Source organism: Kogia breviceps, chromosome 5, assembly GCF_026419965.1.
Source record: "Kogia breviceps isolate mKogBre1 chromosome 5, mKogBre1 haplotype 1, whole genome shotgun sequence".
Lineage (NCBI taxonomy): Eukaryota > Metazoa > Chordata > Mammalia > Artiodactyla > Physeteridae > Kogia > Kogia breviceps.
Window position 1 is genome coordinate 29,817,616 of NC_081314.1, and position 20,918 is coordinate 29,838,533.

At 44.3% G+C, this 20,918-nt stretch overlaps 1 protein-coding gene and 1 pseudogene across 1 annotated transcript in view; one reads left to right on the forward strand and one right to left on the reverse strand.

Annotated features, from left to right (window-relative positions):
• Positions 1–20,918, forward strand: part of BTD (biotinidase) — a 62,505-nt gene that overhangs the window by 24,906 nt on the left and 16,681 nt on the right. The window contains exon 2 of the mRNA XM_067033822.1: positions 20,316–20,580. Within this exon, the coding sequence (XP_066889923.1) occupies positions 20,320–20,580 (261 nt within the window). The 5' untranslated portion in view covers positions 20,316–20,319. The remainder of the gene's footprint in view (positions 1–20,315; positions 20,581–20,918) is intronic.
• LOC131757750 (zinc finger FYVE domain-containing protein 1-like) lies at positions 2,622–4,981 on the reverse strand (annotated as a pseudogene).

A 20,918-nucleotide genomic window follows, 5' to 3' on the forward strand; every position in this document is an offset into this window, starting at 1 on the left:
TATTTTCATTTAGTTCAAAATATTTAAAAATTTCTCTTGAGATTTCCTCTTTGACTCATGTGTTATCATAGAAGCAAGTTGTTTAATCTATAAGTATTTGAGGATTTCCCAGTTATCATTCTGTTATTGATTTCTAGTTTAATTACATTGCAGTTTGAATGCAGACATTGCATGATTTCTGTTCTTTAGAATTTGTTAAGGTATGTTTTATGGCCCATAATGTTTTCTGTTTTGATGAATACAGGATATTTCATGCAAGCTTGAGAAGAATGTGTATTCTGGTGTTATTGGATGAAGTAGTCTATAATTATATCCAATTAATTGGTGGTACTATTTTTTTTGAATTTTTGAAATTTATTTATTTTTTTATATAGCAGGTTCTTATTAAGTTATCCATTTTATACATATTAGTGTATACATGTCAATCCCAATCTCCCAATGCATCACACCACAACCACCCCCCTGCCACTTTCCCCGCTTGGTATCCATACGTTTGTTCTCTACATCTGTGTGTCTATTTCTGCCTTGCAAACCGGTTCATCTGTATCATTTTTCTAGGTTCCACATATATGCGTTAGTATACGATATTTGTTATTCTCTTTCTGACTTACTTCATTCTGTATGACAGTCTCTAGATCCATCCATGTCTCTACAAATGACTCAATTTCATTCCTTTTTGTGGCTGAGTAATATTCTATTGTATATATGTATCACATTTTCTTTATCCATTCATCTGTCAATGGGCATTTAGGTTGCTTCCATGACCTGGCTATTGTAAATAGTGCTGCAATGAACATTGGGGTGCATGTGTCTTTTTGAATTATGTTTTTCTCAGGGTATATGCACAGTAGTGGGATTGCCGGGTCATATGGTAGTTCTATTTTTAGTTTTTTAAGGGACCTCAATACTGTTCTCCATAGTGGCTGTATCAAATTACATTCCCACCAACAGTGCAAGAGGGTTCTCTTTTCTCCACACCCTCTCCAGCATTTGTTGTTTGTGGATTTTCTGATGATGCCCATTCGAACTGGTGTGAGATGATATCTCATTGTAGTTTTGATTTGCATTTCTCTAATAATTAGTGATGTTGAGCAGCTTTTCATGTGCTTCTTGGCCATCTGTATGTCTTCTTTGGAGAAATGTCTATTTAGGTCTTCTGCCCATTTTTGGATTAGGTTGTTTGTTTTTATAAAAATTGAGCTGCACAAGCTGTTTATATATTTTGGAGATTAATCCTTTGTCCGCTGATTCATTTGCATATATTTTCTCCCACTCTGAGGGTTGTCTTTTCATCTTGTTTGTAGTTTCCTTTGCTTTGCAAAAGCTTTTAAGTTTCATCAGATTCCATTTAATTTTGTTTTTATTTCCATTACTCTAGGAGGTGGATCAAAAAAGATCTTGCTGTGATTTATGTCAAAGAGTGTTCTTCCTATGTTTTCCTCTAAGAGTTTTGTAGTGTCTGGTCTTACATTTAGGTCTCTAATCCATTTTGAGTTTATTTTTGTGTGTTAGGGAATGTTCTAATTTTATTCTTTTACATGTAGCTGTCCAGTTTTCCCAGCACCACTTATTGAAAAGACTGTCTTCCCTCCACTGTATATCCTTGCCTCTTTTGTCATAGATTAGTTGACCATATGTGCGTGGGTTTATCTCTGGGCTTTCTATCCTGTTCCATTGATCTATATTTCTGTTTTTGTGCCAGTGCCATATTGTCTTGATTACTGTAGCTTTGTGGTATAGTCTGAAGTCAGGGAGTCTGATTCCTCCAGCTCCATTTTTTTCCCCTCAAGATTGCATTGGCTATTCAGGGTCTTTTGTGTCTCCATACAAATTTTAAGATTTTTTGTTCCAGTTCTGTAAAAAATGCCATTAGTAACTTGATAGGGATTGTGTTGACTCTGTAGATTGCTTTGGGTAGTATAGTCATTTTCACAATATCGATTCTTCCAATCCCAGAACATGGTATATCTCTCCATCTATTCCAGTTATCTTTGATTTCTTTCATCAGTGTCTTATAATTTTCTGAGTGCAGGTCTTTTACCTTCTTAGGTAGATTTATTCCTAGGTACTTTGTTCTTTTTGTTGTGATGATGAATGGAATTGTTTCCTTAATTTCTCTTTCTGATCTTTCATTGTTAGTGAGTAGGAATGCAAGAGATTTCTGTGCATTAATTTTGTATCCTGCAACTTTACCAAATTCATTGATTAGCTCTAGTAGTTTTCTGGTGGCATCTTTAGGATTCTCTATAAATAGTATCATGTCATCTGCAAAGTGACAATTTTACTTCTTCTTTTCCAATTTGTATTCCTTTTATTTCATTTTCTTCTCTGATTGCCGTGGCTAGGACTTCCAAAACTATGTTGAATAATAGTGGTGAGAGTGGACATCCTTGTCTTGTTCCTGATCTTAGAGGAACTGCTTTCAGTTTTTCACCATTGAGAATGATATTTGCTGTGGGTTTGTTGTATATGGGCTTTATTATGTTGAGGTAGGTTCCCTCTATGCCCACTTTCTGGAGAGTTTTTTTAATCATAAATGTATGTTGAATTTTGTCAAAAGCTTTTTCTGCATCTATTGAGATGATCATATGGGTTTTATTCTTCAATTTTGGGGGCTGGCATTAAAGGCCACCAGGCTTTTCATTGCAGTTAAAGCAGACTCAGACAGGATGGTCCCAGCCTCGAGAGGGGACAGCCTGGCGGTCATGGGAACACTCGTCACAGAAGCCCTGTCTGCAGACCCAGCAGTGATACTTGGAAAGCCTGACACTGAACTCCTTCTGGCAGTTGTGGCAGTGCAGGATCTCATGGTCTGGTAACCAGTACGCTGGCCTGGCCGCATCCTTCACCAAACCTAGTGGTATGTCATTGGCTGTCACCACGGCTCCCGAAGTGTTCTGCACGGACTTGCCCACCTTCCAAGCAATCAGCATCCCGCCCTCACCATCTGCCTGTGCCTCAGTAACATCTAACTGAGAATTCCTGGCTTCATAGCAGTTGTCACAGACCTGCATGGGCGCAGGGCCCCAGCCCCTTTACGGCACTGGCTGGGTCATGGATGAACAGCTGTCACAGAAGCCCTCCACCCAAGCCCGGCAGTGATGCTTGGTGTCATTATCTTTAAAGGATGTAGCACACTCGTTGCAGCTCAGGATCTGGGAGTTGGGTCTCCAGTAGGCAAGGGCGATCTGGTCTGTCAGCCAGGACATCACAGCCTTGGTGGGCCCAAGGCTAAGCTCAGACGCCGACTGAGCCATGAAGCTCATCCCGTCCAAGAGGCGCTGGGCAGCATTGTTGTTGTCCTTCAGAAATCCATCAGTTCCAGGCCACACACGCACAATCTCTGTCCGCACCACTATCCACAGGATATTGGTTCCCAAACTAGTACTGCCAGCTACGAGAGGCCACGCCGCGATTGGGACATTCGATTACATACCCAGACCAGGCATATCTTGCGAGACCCATCCAGGGGGAGTGGGTCGAAGCAGCCTCTTGGGCACCACGCTGACTTCATTGCCTCTCTCGTAGCAGGCCTTGCAGGTAAAGACCCGGTTGTCATACTGGTGAGAGTATCTGCAGCGGCTGTTGGCTTCATGAGGTACTCCTTCTTTCCCGTGATTCATGCTGTTCTTACATCCAGCCCCACAGCTGAGGCACAGGATGGAGCAGGTGAAGTGCTCATCTGGAAAAAGGGAGCTGTGTGCCATCTCATCATTGGGGATCTCACCGCTGAAGTGGTCGCTGAGGGCCTTCAGAGCTTTGAAGATGATCCCTGGGTGCCGGGAGAACAGGTGGTGTTATTCTCTAGTTGTTGCTCCAAAGCACCCCAAAGACCTGAAAAGTCTGTGGGAGGATTGTATGTCCTCGTTCCCTCGTAGTGAATAGAACTGAAGGCTTCAGGGAAGCAGCCCAGCTTCCGGAACCAGTCCTGGATGAGCTTCTCGGGCACCTCGGAGGGGTGATCAGAGCCTAGCAGCTGAGTGTGCACAGTCTCGTGGAAAATGATAACAGCAGGGCCCAGGGTGGACAGGGAGAAATCTAGGCCACAGCGGGCAGTGGTAGCGTTGAGCTCCTTGGTGAAGTGCTTCAGATAAGCTTCTGAGGTGTCCCCAGGGAACTTGAAGAGGTCATTGTGCAGTCGGTCTGCATGAGTTCAATAGATGATGAGGTCCGAGATGGCCAGGACCTTAAGCAGAAGCCATGTTCTTTGGCTTAGATTCACTGTATCCCCCAAGAGCCCTTCTGTGTCTATCACTGCTACTTTGTGGACTGGATCATATACTGCCCACATTCCCACAGTGCAGGACTCCTGGGCAGCAGAGGTTTTGAAGACTTCCCGGCCACAAAAGAAAGTATGGTTGAGGGTATGAGACTTCTCATCCCCAGTATTTCCAAAAATGTAAACCACTTTCAGATGCTGATAGGGTTTGCAGTCCAATTTCCTAATAAAGTCCTCTTCATTCGTTACCTGAATTTCTTCATTCTCATCTACTAGGAGGAAACTCACAACCGTCTCAGTCATCTTCTTCCTCTCAGTGTCCTCATCCATCCCTTCTTCCTCCAGCAACTCCTGGACCTTAGCCACATGGTACACAGTAACAGGGTGCCTCCTTTTGTTACCCCCAGAATGAGTCCTCTTCTGGCACTCCAGGCACAAGTTGATTTTACAGGTCTGGCACCTCACGTCTGCCCTCTGCTTCATACCTGGAGAATGCCCACTGGGGCCATGGCAGGGGTCATAGTAAGGGACGTGGCCAGCTTTGAGTCTGATCCGCTCATGGTTTCTCAGGCGCTCCTGCCGCTGGAGCTCCTCCTCGCAGCGGAGACACTGCAGGCTGCAGCACTCGTCACACTCGAAGACGGCTTCGTCAGTCCCACTGCAGATGTAACTCTCCTGGCACAACAGCCCAGGGTTCAGGCCCTTCTCCGCTGGGGAAGTCTGCGCACTTATGCTCAGACCGGGAAGGAAAGCATCTACCATATAACGGTACCTGGGCTTTCTCCGGAAGTGAAGACAAAGGCGTTGAGTCTGAAGACTGAGCACAGCCTCCACGGGGTTCTGAACACCCTTAAAAAAATGTTTTTTAAAAAAATTCGATGTCCTATTAGAATTCTTCACACATTTACAAACGTTCAGATGTTTCATTTTCTGCTGCCAAGACTCCTGTATCAGCAGCAATGTTGACTTGGCTTGATAGTTTCATCCTCCATAAGGTGCAGGCAAATATGTGGTTAAAATTAACTTGAGAGGGTCTTTTATGGCTATCTGAGAGAGATCTGATGGGTTCACTGAGGTGGGCGCATGCATGGGGCCTCAAACACAAGGTTTTGCTAATGAAAGAGAGTGGTCAGGAAGTTTTCAATATTATCCAGCTTAAGTCAGTATTTCAGAGGATACCTCGACGCCTCTTTCCAGCCGGGGATTCCTCACCCTTCCTTCTTTCTGGACAACACCACCACAACCCGAGGGGCAGGAGCAAGGTCTAAGAACAAAGAAGGGCCCCCCAAATCCCCCCCACGCTGGCAGAGGCCAGAGATGAACCTACTGTTTATACCACCCCCACCCCCGCCGCCCCCGCCCCCCACTTCCTTCCGGGGTCAGAGAGAGCTCCAGGGCTATCACTCGTCCGGCGCGGGGCATGCCCTCCCCGACCGCAGCGTCCCGGGAACCCCACCAAGAAGCAGCTCTGCTGTGGCGAGGCAGCGTCGGGGGACCCCGGGGCGCCGGGGCACCGGTGGAGGTGTGGGCTGTTCCTCAGGGCTCCAGTGGATCCATCCTCATCTCCATCTCCATCCCCCGCCTCCTTCACTGCCTCCTGGGCTACCTCCTCTCCTGTTGTCAGTTAGGATCAGCTGATGCGAGTGAACTTCTCCCTGCTCCCAATTTGTTAATATGGTGTATCACATTGATTGATTTGTGTATATTGATATGCAATATAAATATTTTGCATCCCTGGGATAAATCCTACTTGATTATGGTGTATGATCCTTTTAATGTGTTGTTGGATTTTGTTTGCTAGTATTTTGTTGAGGATTTTTGCATCTATATTCATCAGTGATATTGGTCTGTAAATTTCTTTTTTTGTAGTATCGTTGTCTGGTTTTGGTATCAGGGTGATGTGGCCTCATGGAATGAGTTTGGGAGTGTTCCTTCTTCTGCAATTTTTTGGAAGAGTTTGAGAAGGATGGGTGTTAGCTCTTCTCTAAATGTTTGGTAGAATTCACCTGTGAAGCCATCTGGTCCTGGACTTTTGTTGGAAGATTTTTAATCACAGTTTCAATTTCATCACTTGTGATTTGTCTGTTCATATTTTCTGTTTCTTCCTGGTTCAGTCTTGGAAGGTAATACCTTTCTAAGACTTTGTCCATTTCTTCCAGGTTGTCCATTTTATTGGCATACAGTTGCTTGTAGTAGTCTCTTAGGATACTTTGTATTTCTGCAGTGTCATAACTTCTCCTTTTTCATTTCTAATTTTATTGATTTGAGTCCTCTGCCTCGTTTTCTTGATGAGTCTGGCTAATGGTTTATCAATTTTGTTTATCTTCTCAAAGAACCAGCTTTTAGTTTTATTGACCTTTACTATTGTTTTCTTTGTTTCTATTTCATTTATTTCTGCTCTGATCTTTATGATTTCTTTCCTTCTACTAACTTTGGGTTTTGTTTGTTCTCCTTTCTCTAGTTCCTTTAGGTGTAAGGTTAGATTGTTTATTTGACATTTTTCTTGTTTCTTGAGGTAGGCTTGTATGCTGTAAACTTCCGTCTTAGAACTGCTTTTGCTGCATCCCATAGGTTTTGGATTATCGTGTTTGCATTATAATTTGTGTCTAGGTATTTTTTTATTTCCTCTTTGATTTCTTCAGTGATCTCTTGGTTATTTAGTAATGTATTGTTTAACCTCCATGTGTTTTTGTTTTTTAGTTTTTTTTCCCTATAATTGATTTCTAATCTCATAGCATTGTGGTCAGAAAAGATGCTTGATATGATTTCAATTTTCTTTTTTTTTTAACATCTTTATTGGAGTATAATTGCTTTACAATGGTGTGTTAGTTTCTGCTTTACAACAAAGTGGATCAGTTATACATATACATATGTTCCCATATCTCTTCCCTCTTGCGTCTCCCTCCCTCCCACCCTCCGATTTTCTTTAATTCACTGAGGCTTAATTTGTGACCCAAGATGTGATCTATCCTGGAGAATGTTCCATGCACACTTGAGAAGAAAGTGTAATCTTCTGGTTTTGGATGGAATGTCCTATAAATACCAATTAAATCTATCTGGTATATTGTGTCTTTTAAAGCTTGTGTTTCCTTATTAATTTTCTGTTTGGATAATCTGTCCACTGGTGTAAGTGAGGTGTTAACATGTCCCCCACTATTATTGTGTTACTGTTGATTTCCTCTTTTATAGCTGTTAGCAGTTGCCTTAGATATTGAGGTGCTCCTATGTTGGGTGCATATATATTTATAATTGTTATATCTTCTTGGATTGATCCCTTGATCATTATGTAGTGTCCTTCCTTGTCTCTTTATTTAACATTCTTTATTTTAAAGTCTATTTTATCTGATATGAGTATTGCTACTCCAGCTTTCTTTTGATTTCCATTTGCATGGAATATCTTTTTCCATCCCCTCACTTTCAGTCTGTATGTGTCCCTAGGTCTCAAGTGGGTTTCTTGTAGACAGCATAAATATGGATCTTGTTTTTGTATCCATTCAGCAAGCCTGTGTCTTTTGGTTGGAGCATTTAATCCTTTCACTTTTAAGGTAATTATTGATATGTATGTTCTTATTACCATTTTCTTAATTTTTATAGGTTTGTTTTTGTAGGTCCTTTTCTTCTCTTGTGTTTCCCACTTAGAGAAGTTCCTTTAGCATTTGTTGTAGAGCTGGTTTTATGGTGCTGAATTCTCTTAGCTTTTGCTTGTCTGTAAAGCTTTTGATTTCTCCGTTGAATCTGAATGAGACCCTTGCTGGGTAGAGTAATCTTGGTTGTAGTTTCTTCCCTTTCATCACTTTAAATATATCATGCCACTCCCTTCTGGCTTGTAGAGTTTCTGCTGAGAAATCAGCTGTTAACCTTATGGGAGTTCCCTTGTATGTTATTTGTTGTTTTTCCCTTGTTGCTTTCAATAATTTTTCTTTGTCTTAATTTTTGTCAATTTGATTACTGTGTGTCTCGGCGTGTTTCTCCTTGGGTTTATCCTGCCTGGGACTCTCTGTACTTCCTGGACTTGGGTGGCTATTTCCTTTCCCATGTTAGGGAATTTTTTGACTATAATCTCTTCAAATATTTTTGGGTCCTTTCACTCTCTCTTCTCCTTCTAGGATCCCTTTAATATGAATGTTGTTGCATTTAATGTTGTCCCAGTGGTCTGTTAGGCTGTCTTCATTTCTTTTCAATCTTTTTTCTTTATTCTATTCCACGGCAGTGAATTCCACCATTGTGTCTTCCAGGTCACTTATCCGTTCTTCTGCCTCAGTTATTCTGCTCTTGATTCCTTCTAGTGTATTTTTCATTTCAGTTACTGTATTGTTCATCTCTGTTTGTTCGTACTTTAATTCTTCTAGGTGTTTTTCTTTAATTTTTCTATGTCTTTGTTAAACATTTCTTGCATCTTCTCGATCTTTGCCTCCATTCTTTTTCCAAGATCCTGGATCATCTTCACTATCATTATTCTGAATTCTTTTTCTGGAAGATTTCCTATGTCCCCTTCATTTAGTTGTTTTTCTGGGGTTTTATCTTTTTCCCTCACCTGGTACTTAGCCCTCTGCCTTTTCACATTGTCTATCTTTTTATGAATGGTTTTAATTCCACAGGTTGCAGGATTGTAGTTCTTCTTGCTTCTGCTGTCTGCCCTCTGGTGGATGAGGCTATCTAAGAGGCTTGTGCAAGTTTCCTGATGGGAGGGACTGGTGGTGGGTAGGGCTGGCTGTTGCTCTGGTGGGCAGAGCTCAGTAAAACTTTAATCCACTTGTCTGCTAATGGGTGGGGCTGGGTTCCCTCCCTGTTGATTGTTTGGCCTGAGGTGACCCAACACTGGAGCCTATCTGGCTCTTTGGTGGGGCTAATGGTGGACTCCAGGAGGGCTCACACCAAGGAGTACTTCCCAGAACTTCTGCCGCCAGTGTCCTTGTCTTCACGGTGAGCCACAGGCACCCCCCGCCTCTGTAGGAGACTCTCCAACACTAGCAGGTAGGTCTGGTTCAGTCTCCTGTGGGGTCACTGCTCCTTCCCCTGGGTCCCAATGCACACACTACTTTGTGTGTGTCCTGCAAGGGTGGAGTCTCTTTTTCCCCCGAGTCCTGTTGAAGTCCTGCAATCAAATCCCACTAGCCTTCAAAGTCTGATTCTCTAGGAATTACTCTTCCCGTTGCCAGACCCCCAGGTTAGGAAGCCTGACATGGGGCTCAGAACCTTCACTCCAGTGGGTGGACTTCTGTGGTATAAGTGTTCTCCAGTTTGTGAGTCATCCACCCTGCGGTTATGGGATTTGATTTTATTGTGATTGCACCCCTCCTACCATCTCACTGTGACTTCTCCTTTGTCTTTGGATGTGGGGTATCTTTTTTGATGAGTTCCAGTGTTTTCCTATCAATGATTGTTCAGCAGTTAGTTGTGATTCCGGTGCTCTTGCAAGAGGGAGTGAGCACACATCCTTCTACTCCGCCATCTTGAACCAATCTTCACTATTTTTTTAAAATGGTAACTTTATAATATATATATATATTCTTATTATTTTATTTATTTTTCGCTGCATTGGGTCTTCATTGCTGCGTGGGCTTTCTCTAGTTGCGGCAAGCGGGGGCTGCTCTTCATTGCAGTGTGTGGGCTTCTCTTCATTGCGGTGTGTGGGCTTCTCATTGCGGTGGCTTCTCTTGTTGTGGATCACAGGCTCTAGGTACATGGGCTTCATAGTTGTGGCACACAGGGTCAGTAGTTACGGCTCATGGGCTGTAGAGCGCAGGCTCAGTAGTTGTGGCGCACGGGCTTAGTTGCTCCGTGGCATGTGAGATCTTCCCAGACTAGGGCTCAAGCCCATGTCCCCTCCATTGGCAGGTGGACTCTTAACCACTGCACCACCAGGGAAGTCCAAATCATAGTTATTTTTAATTGCTGGTCTGATCATTCCAACATGTCTGCCACATCTGACTCTGGTTCTGTTGCTTGATGTGTCTCTTCAAATTGTTTTTTTTTTGTTTTTTGCCTTCTAGTATGCCTAGTAATCCTTTTTTGAAAGCTGGATATGAGACATGAGGTACTGGGTAGAAGAACTGTAATAAATAGGCATTTAGTAGTGCTGGCCAGGTGTGGAAAGTGAGAAGTGCTCTTTTGTCCTGTGGTCTGTCTTTTAGTGAACTTGACAAGTTCATGCTGCCCAGTCTAGCCCACCTCTCTGGTGGGACAGGATGGCTAGAGGGGGCTGGAGTTGGGTGTCTCCCTCCCCCTAGGTCGTTTAGGTTCTATAAAACCCCAATAGGTTCGCTGTGCTAAAACAGTTTCTTTTGAGGGCAGGCCTCCTGAGGAATAGTGTACTCTGGCTGCTTTTCCGTTCTCTTTAGCTGCAGAGATTTTCTCCAGCTGTACTGCGAGGACCGGGTACAGCTCCTTGAGGAAGAACTCAGAACTGTGGGCACACCCTGCCAAAGCCAGGCTCCCCTGAAGTTCTTCACTCTTGGACCTGTCCACACTGAACCTCCAGCAACTGGTCAGTTACAGTTTAGCTTTTCCTGTGCTGGTACTGGCTGGACTGAGGCTGCTGCTCACAGGTTTCTACTCAGCTAGGTTGTGATTTTTTGAATTCACCTGTCTGTCTCTCTAAATTTTGGAGGCAGCAGTTTGCCCTGTGATCTCAGTTCTCAGATGTATCTAAGAAGAGCTGTTAGTTTTCAGTTTGTTCACATTTTTACTTGTTAACATAGAACGGCAGACTGGAAACCAGAAGTCTCAACTGTTTTTTTTTTTCCTTATGTTTTTCATTTAGTAGAAAAACAGTGTGGCGTTAAGAAAACATTTTAAATCTCCATAAGATGACCTGTCATGTTTTCAGTTATTCGCATTCTTTTCCAGTCTTTGTTCACATGCATGCATGTTTTACTTAGCTATTACCACTGTAAACAGAGAAAAGTTTTCACTATGTTTGTTGAGCATAGCTATCTTTAAAATTTTTGCTTAATATTCCACCTGGTTTGTATATATTTTCATAGCTTTCTTCATATTGTATGTTAGATATTGTTTCCAGCTTTCATCTATTGGGACTTATTCTTCATAAGCATCCACTTATTAAATGCTAAGTGCTTTATATCAGGTATTTTCATTTCCAGCTTGTAGATGAAGAAGTTGAAGCTTCGTTGTGTTAAATAACTTATCCAAGCTTATATAATGAGTAAGTCTCAGAGCCAGGATTACTTTTTTTTTTTTTTTTGGCTGCGCCACGCAGCATGAGAAATCTTACTTCCCCAACCAGGGATCAAACCCGTGCCCCCTGCGGTGGAAGTGTGGAGTCCTAACCACTGGACAACCAGGGAATTCCCAGATCCAGGATTTCAAATCGGACATTTTAAAACTCAAAAGCCCATATTCTTTACTTCCATAGTATGCTGTCATTTCAACTGACTTTTTTCTTATTTAAATGACTTCCTAAGATAAAGTCCCAGAAGAATACTGTTTGTGATTTATAATATGAATTATTAAACTTTTTTCCCCAATAAGAAAGTACTATTATTATCACTTTACTAGTTTATTTTTTCCAAATTTAATATTTTAAAATAGTACAAGTTAATGTTTATTTTGTATGTAAGTTCAGAGTTTTTCAAAGTGTTTGTTTATGATTTGTTTTCTTCTTTAAATCTCTTCTTGTTTATTGCCTATTTATAAGTGTTGTCTTGATGTTTATATTTTGCATGTAAATTTCAATTTATCAATCTGTTTCTTCTATTATTTTAACTGCTTCAAATTTTAGAAAGTTGTTTCATCAAACCTCTGATAGCCAATTATAACTTATTCTAGTTTTCCTAACATTCAACATTTAACTCCTGATTTTGAGTTTGTTTTTGTATATGGTGTAAGGTGTTTAAACTTATTTCCAAATTGTTGTTCAGTCATCCCAATATCACTTATTCAATCAAACTTTTCCTCTTGTTGTTCCGAGTGTGGTGGCATACAGAGAATTACCAGTAAGGCACACAAATAATTACCAGTCTGTCCAAAGCAGAAGAAAACAAAAATGCTCAGTGCCTCTGGGAAGAGAGGCGAAAGCAGAGATACTGACCGTTTCTCTGCCATTTACCATGCCCTGCATGGAGTCAGCCATGTGTGTGAGTAGGGCTAAGGTCACTCGCATTCTTGATCATGTGCTGCCCTCTAACTGCACTGTGGGTCACCTACAGCTTGCCACCATGCGTGTGTTGAGAGCATCCTCCACAGGTACTCAGAGGGACTGCATCTGGACCCATGTGCCTGCTTTTTGCTGTTTGTCTCTTGGTGAGCTTGACTGTGCCTCTCTCCCCAGTAGATACTTCCTGGACCCTCCATAGGAGAAGGTGGCCTTTGGCATGTTTTCTCTAGTGCTGTGTTTTACCTTAGATTTTTTTGTTGTTTCTTTTACTCTTCCTACTATCATTCATTCTCAGTGTTTCCAGACTATCCTGTTACGGATTGTTCTTTTGACTTGGGGACCATGGTTTCCTGGCTCTAATACCCATTCCATTGTCCTCCACGGTCTGCATGCAGGGCATCCTCACCATCTTGCTGGTCCTGCGATCTGGGTGTTTCAGCCCCAAGCACTGGCAGACAAGAGCACAGGGGTGATGGGACGTGGTGTCGTGATGTTTGGCCCACCATGCCCTTAGAGATGTCGTATCCACCATACGTTTAATTCACAAAGAACCTTTGCATTGCCCCCACTTCTGAGCACATCTTCCCTGAAAAATTTGACCTGTGGTTCTAGGGCATCATATTTTCCATGCGCTGGTTGTGTTTCCAGTCTTCAGGTCCTCATTCCCGAGAAGGTGCTTCTTCTGATGACTCTAATTGAAGGTAGTCCAACAAAGAAATGGGGGAGAAATTTCCCAAGGGCTTTGAAAGACAGTTCTTTGATGACACCCATGGAGTCTTATTTTAGAGACCCGGTGATAGTTCTAGAGGACTGAGAAGAGCAGGGCAGCTACCAATGCTTCCACCGTTCTTCTCTCCCAAGACTGTCGGATGCTGAGGAAGCCCTCTGAGTGCTTTCCTAGCTCCCTTGGCCAAGGTCTACGAACCACAGTTTAAGACTTAGCTCCTCAGCAATTCATTTTTGGCTCCCAAAGATTTCACATAAGTTTTTGAGGAGAAATCTGATACACTTTTGCAGAATATAATTGGAAGATTTTTCAGATTACCTATTTACCTATAAATGTATAATTATATTTATAAATAATTGTGTTAAAATTTTTAAATTAAAATTTATTTAAATTTATAAATATACATTATTTACTTATTCATTTAATTCCTATATATTTCTTTATTCATCTTATGTAATTACCGAGTAGAATATCTATCTCTTACCCCTGTTCTAGTCTTTTAAAATCAGGAACCTTATTTAAACAAATGAAAACCAGTAACAACCGGGTTCAACAGTGATGTTCCTGTCAAGGCAAAGACAAGCACTGAATCCTTTAACCGACCTGGACCAGATTGTTTTGGGGACTTTTTTTCCCCCCAGTTTGAGTATTTAAATACTTTGCTGGTCATTTCCACTAATGTGGTAGGAACACGTTGAAATCCACCCACATTCTCTCAGCCCTTTTGTTGGAGAAGCACCTGGGAAATAAAGGTGATGGTTCTGACTCATGTCTGTCTTTGACGTGAGGGGAAGATAGTGTCAGAATGTACCTGCCTTTACGCTCCAGCCCAGTGGCTCTGCAGGTGACCCCAGGCCAGGCGTATCAGCACCACCATCACCTGGGAACTCATTAGAAAATGCATATTCTAGGGCCCTACCCCAGGTCTGCTGAGTGAAAACTTCTGGGCATGGGGTCCACGGAACTGCATGTTCAAGCCCTTCAGGTGCCTCAGCGTCAGCGTCCCCATTTGAGAACCCCTGCTCTGGTCTGACCACCCAGTCTCTCCCTTGTGAGGGTACTTTGAATTTCTGTTGAATTCTGCTACAGCTGCAATGAAGACACCACAGTGGTCTTTGAAGGTCTGACTGATAAATTACCCCCATCTTGAACATGTACTGGGAGCGTTGGACCAGGAGACAGGAGAGGTGCTTTCCATTCTGTTCTCACCACTAACTAGTCCTGGAGGATTCCCTCTTCATGAAAATGGAATTTTACCATTTGCTTTCATTGCTTTATGTGACAGGAAGATAAAATCAAGCAGTGGATGTTAAAGTGGTTTGAAAACATTAACATGTAACATAAAATGCAACATGGCAGCCATATAAAAATTTGTCCCTTTGGATCCTTTACCTCAACTAGATTTCCCTGTGAAGAGTGCTGTCCATCTATGGATTGTCTGCATTGCTTTGCACACCCACTCACATCTATGGGGTGCACTGCTGTAAGAAATCACAGCAAATTTAGAACCTGTGAATATAGAAGATGAAATAGATCCTAGGAACATGGCAAATTAAAAAATAGCTTTCATGAGACCCAAATCTTGGAAAATCAAATGTTGTCTAGTTTTTTCACTGTAAAAGAGTTAGGTGGGGAAAAAAGAGATAGATGAAGTGTTAGGAATGGAAAGGAGGAAAAAAAACATCCATTTACTTCTTAAGAATGACCCACTCTTGCGGCACTTCAGCGCAGATCCCCACGTGGGTAAGTGGTACTCCGTTGGCCCACAGGGTGGCAGTAGAGGACCTGGAGGGGGCTCTTCTTTGGAGCAGAGTCCCGTGGGTGCTCTTTTCTGTCTGCACAACAAAGTGGAGAAAAGAGACTTCTTCCATTAAACACCTGTGCATTTCAGGGGGAAGTTTTGTCTTAAATTATGAAGGTAATTTCCCATTTGAGGAAAAGAAAGGTGACATATTTAGGTTCAAGTGTCACGATTGCTCATTCGGTGTTCTAAGAGAAATTACTCCCGTCACCAGAAAGGGGCCCCAGTCCAAGGCCTGGTCCACGGTTACACTTTTGTATGTCACTCGCTTTTTGGAGATAACAGCTGGAATGTTTTTAAAAGAGAAATGACAATTTACCAGTTCAGCCAGGAGTTCCTGGTAATTTACTCACTGTTCCATGTAAGTTCAGCCTTGAACCTCAGCATCGCCCTCCGTTGCCACCTGACACACACCCACCGAGGCATCAGAGTCTTGGTGGTGGATGGTTTGCGCGAAGCTGTTCAAGCTACAACACTGTGGGGCTTTACATTGTTCCAGGGCCGGTCATGGACCAGGTCACTAAGCGCAGAGGCAGAGTACAAGAGGCTTTCTGGGAAATAAAGGTCTCTTTGGGGTTTCTTTAAATTCAGATTATGTAAATTAGATGGAGATGGGCATTTCTCCTGCTTATGTAAAAGGATTTAGATAAGGAAATCACAAAACTCCTGAGAATGGGTTTAGAACTATTTGGAACTTAACAGTATTTTTCATGGCCTCCTCTCAGATACACAGTATCGAAACGTATACTGTGCTCGCTCCTAATGACTTAGCTGGTCCCTCAACTTTGTTCCACAGGATATGACATTTCCTCTGCCAACTTCCCAATCATGGGGCTGTCATTCTCCTTCACAAGTAAAGAGTGACAAGATCTTTTATTAAAATGATCAGTATGTCTATATATAAAGTTTTAAGTGTATATACCTACCTCTGAAATTATCTTATTAAGAATACCTTCATAATAATCCTTTCATTTTATTGCAAAAGACACTATTGTAATAGCATGGCTAGGAAGGAACCACAGCTAATTTTCAAGGTGACTCATTTAGCAAGATGGAAAACAAAAGTTCCTTGTGTGTAAAAATAGCTAGTGATTGACATGTTACCAAATTTCCACGAAATAGATTTCCATGTAATTTAAGACTTTGATTTCTTTTCCTGATAGATCATAAGAACCCTCCTGATCAGGGTTAGTGTCAGGGGAACATGTTTCCTTACGAACTGAGAAGCAGAGGCTTCTATAGGGCAGTGAGAAGATCAGGATGCTTTTGCATGAAGATGTCACTCCAGCAGTGCTGTCCCCACCCCAGCAATGATTTCCTGGCTCAGCTCTCACTCTGCAGGCAGCGGGGAGTCACTGGGAGATTCTGAGAGGAGCGTCTTGATTGACCCAGGCTTTAACCGGATCTCCATGGAAATGAGGCTGGAAGAGGGTGGGGCGCTGTGGGAGCTGCCGGTTATCTCCCTCTGACTTCATTTTCTGCCACCTTCCGTGGTCCCTGGTCCCTGGTCCCAGCCCACCGCTCTCCTGGCTGTTTCTTGAACCACCCGAAAGCTCCCACTCGGGCCTTTAAAGCGAGCAGCCCGCTGCCTGGAACCCTCTTCCCCCGGCACTCACGGACGTCCTCTCACACCTTCTTCGGACTCCGGCTTCTCCTGGAGCCCGTCCTGGTCTAAGACCTACCCCCACCCACGCCAGGCCCTCCCTGCCCCCTCCCTGTCTTTATGGCTCCTTCGTACTTATTGCCAAATGACACGTTAGGTGCAGTCAGTTGGCAATGACAGTGGGGATAACGTCCCAATAAAACCATCGTAAGTTGAAAATATCATAGGTCAAAAATGCATTTGATACACGCAGCCTCCCGGACATCCCAGCTCAGCCCCGCCCACCTCACACGTGCTCAGAACACTCGCATTAGCCTGCAGGTGGGCAGAACCCTCTAACGCAAGGCCTAGTTTATAATAAAGGGTTGACTATTTCATGGAGTTTATGGAATACCGCACTGAAAGGGAAAAACAGAATGGAGTGCGGGTTCGCATGGTTGTCAGTGTATCGGTTGCTCACCCCCGTGACTGGGGGCTGCAGCTGCCCTGCCCGGGATCAGAGAGAGGGTCGTACTGCGCGCCGGTCCTCCAGGGAACGGTCCACCTTTGAAGCGTGGTTTCTACTGAACGCATATGGCTTTCGCACCATCGTAAAGTCGAACCGTCATGAGTTGGGGGACGATCTGTGTTGATTGTGGCAGTTTCCGCATACGTGGGGAGGGTCCACTCGGAAGGGCTAGGCTCCTTCACCGCTGGGTCCCCGACGCCTGCACCTCCGTCTGGCGCAGGCGGGTATCACATGGATGTTGAAGTGAGCGCCCTCCCAGCCCTGCCGTCTCCCGCCCCCGCCTCAGTGGAGCTCAGGAAGCAGGATGTGGGAGCACACTGTCACCTCAGTGGCGCCTTCACCCTGGGCCCTTCCTGGAGTTTAGACTCCCATCAAATGCCTACGATGGAAGGAGGTTCATAGCTAGCTTTTCAGACTGAGCGCACATCTCCAGCCACCATTCAGTTTATGGTCCGGGCCCTGCCCTGCTCTGCAGGTGGATCCGTTGCTGGATCACCAAGAACCTCGTGACTCCCAGGGAGACCCCGGCCCCTCAGCCACTCGGTGAGCGCCGTCCTGAGCCAGCACCGGGCCACCTGTGCCCTTGCATCCTGTCACCTGCCAGCGCCCCCTGCTGCCATCCAGGCCTTTCAAAGCCGCTTCCACATGGAGAGGGAAAACCAGAACACCACTCTTCAACAAGGGTGCACTCTGGTGCCTATTTTTATTTTAATGACTCATTCTCTCCTACCTCATTAGGCTTGCTTCTTTCAAGGGGGAATACCTGGCTGAATCTGCATCACCCCTTATTATTGACCTCCCTCTGTTCACGCAGAAATGATTGCCACTCACGGCTCTCCTACCAGGCTCTTTTTGTAAATAATCTAAATTTATTTTCTCAAAGTAGAAAGAAAGGGGATATCTTGCTGGTTCCGCAATTTCCTTGTTTTGCTGGACTGCAAGGCCCTGAGATTTTATTTATTTATTTATTTATGGCTGCATTGGATCTTCGTTGCTGCGTGTGGGCTTCAGTAGTTGTGGCACGTGGGCTCAGTAGCTGTGGCACATGGGCTCAGTTGCTCTGTGGCATGTGGGATCTTCCCGGACCAGGGCTCGAACCCGTGTCCCCTGCGTTGGCAGGTGGATTCTTAACCACTGCGCCACCGGGGCAGCCCAGTCCCTGAGATTTAAACGAATGTTCTTTGTCCCCGCATCAGTGGTATGCAGCTCTTAGCTGAGGAAGGAGGAGCCTGCAAACGCTGCTCTCAGCTCCAGGACCTCCTGACCTTCCCCCACCGGGTCCTGGTTCACGTGCTCCCCCCACCTCCCGGCCTTGTTTCCCCGCCTCTTAGTGAGGCCATGGCCTTATACTTTAGAAATATTGTGAATTTGACTTTGAAGATGAACGTTTTCCCCTCAAACCACTCCCCATTATCATCATTCTGAAACCAGAGCTGGAATGGGAAACCGATTTTGAGACTTTAAAAATTATTCCTTGCTGGGACCTAGAGACTGTCATACAGAGTGAAGGAAGTCAGAAAGAGAGAAACAAATGCCGTATATTAACGCATATATGTGGAACCTAGAAAAATGGTACAGATGAACCGGTTTGCAGGGCAGACATAGAGACACAGACGTAGAGAACAAACGTATGGACACCAAGGGGGGAAAGCAGGGCTGGGGGAATGAACTGGGAGATTGGGATTGACATATATACACTAATATGTATAAAGTAGATACCTAATAAGAACCTGCTGTATAAAAAATAATAATAAAATAAAATTCAAAAAAATTATTCCTTGCTTGTCTTCAGAGGCAAAATTCAGATAAGAGAGCTTATCAGTTATACTTCCATTTCTACTCAAAAGCTCATGGCCGCTCACTCAAAGGCCTCTTGTTCCCATCTTCCAACACTGCTTACAGTGCCCCAGACTGACGGCAGCGCACCCCGGGGCCTGGCATTTGGATGGAACATTTCTTCCCTGAGGAAAGAAGTGACAGTTTGAGACGGCGCGGGGCTGGGATGGAGAGCGCAGCTCACCCTGAGAAGTATCAGAGTTTCCGGGGATTCTGCCTCAGCACCCCGAGTCCGTGGTCTGCTGCTGAAAATAATTATGGTTGCTTTTGTTTCTGGAACTTGGAGAGAAAAAGAAATTTGTGGCGGCCCAGACGGTCTGGTTTTGAAATGCACACATGGGGGTTCTGAGTCAGACTTAGGCAGGGTGGCGTTTTGTCTTTAAAGAGCAGCAATGTGGTTCCTCGATTTGTCTCTGCTGTCTTAACATTTAGTTGGATTTCTGGGCAATTGGTCGGCCCGGGCACATCTCCACGGAGCACGGGGCCTGGCCTTGGCCCTGCCTGGCAAGTCGGTGTGCTTGGGGAGGGACTGTGGCTGCGAGGCCAAGCCGATCTTCAAGGCAGAACTGTGTGTAAAAACACCTAGTGACACATAACTTTTAGAAATTAAAATGCCTATTCTTGGGGAAAAAAAATGCACACAGAAGTATCATTGTAAGTTTACTTCTAATCTCTTAGGGTAGGAGCTACAAAGCTGAGTTTACTTTCTAGAAAATTCTAGTTTATTTTCTAGAAAGTTGCATTTTATTACTGCAAAAGGATTTAATTTCCAAATGAGTATGCTTTTTTTGAGCAGGAGTTTTGGAGTCCCAGAGACAGAGGTTGAGAAAGTGATGGTGTGCAATGGCAATTCTCAAGTGCAAGGAGGGGGAAAAGGTCATGCTTTGATGGGGAGACTTCTTTTTGACTCTCCATAAACTGGCATTTAAGTAGAAGTCAGCAGTTTCTCTGCACCAAGTTAAAGACTGCAGTGCTGGGTAAAGGGAAGCTTACTCTTTATATTCATTACTAACCAAAGAAAGGCAGGGAGAATTGTGATCCATCAGGTTTTTATGGCTAAGATAGCCGAGCTGTATTATTAGGATCACGACAGTCACAGCTGGTGTAGATGGCTGGCCTGTAGTATGTTTGTGTGTATTGAGGGCAGGCGCTGGGGTGTGGAGTATGTCACAGAATTATCTAAAATAATTAGAATAGTTATTATTGCCTAAATCTGAAGTGTGCAACTAGAAGAGTCCTGCTGGGGAAGCAAATCGTGGCAAACATTGGGTCTGTTGTGGAAATGTTCTAAAACCAGACTGTTAACACAGCCATTTTAAACGTAACTCGCTACGTGTTTGGAGAGAAACACATACCCTCTTATTAGGAACCTGAAACAAACTCTGAGCTGCAGCATCGCAGCCGGTGAGTCTGATTGCCGGGATTAATAAATCACAGCTGCGCAAGTCCCAATCTTGGCAGGATTCTGGATTCAGCTGTTTTCTCCTTGCCCCATTACGTTCTAGATTGATGGTCTGCATTATGTCTGGAGCCAGCCGTCAGCTCACTCTTTTCTTCTGCGGCTGTTGCGTGGCTGCCCTGGGGGTCCAGGCCGAGGAGCACTGCCCCGCTGAGCGTCACCAGGCTGCCCAGTACGTGGCTGCCGTGTACGAGCACCGGTCCATCCTGAGCCCGAACCCGCTGGCCCTCATCAGCCGCAAGCAGGCCTTGGAGCTCATGAACCAGAACCTCGACATCTATGAACAGCAAGTGACGATCGCGGCCCAAAAGGCAAGAAGTGCTCCCGGGTCAGCTTGTTCGCAGAGCAGGGCAGATTTAGCCCTTGGTGTTGCGTTCCCTCTGGGAAATCAGCCCGGCCGGTAAAGATGAGCTGAATGAGTCAGTTGGCTGGAATCCCGCTACTGAGAGGGTGGTCTGCAGCATCAGCAGACCCTCCAAGGTTGGGAGGAGTGCAGAATTTAGGGCCCGCCCTAGACTTGCTGAGTCAGAACGTACATTTTAGCGAGATTCCCCAGGTGATGCTTCCCCTCCAGCCTGGGAAGCCCAGGGCCAGGCACGTGGCGGTGCCAGAAGAATCGCTCGGTTGCCTGTAAACAAACGTGTGTGCC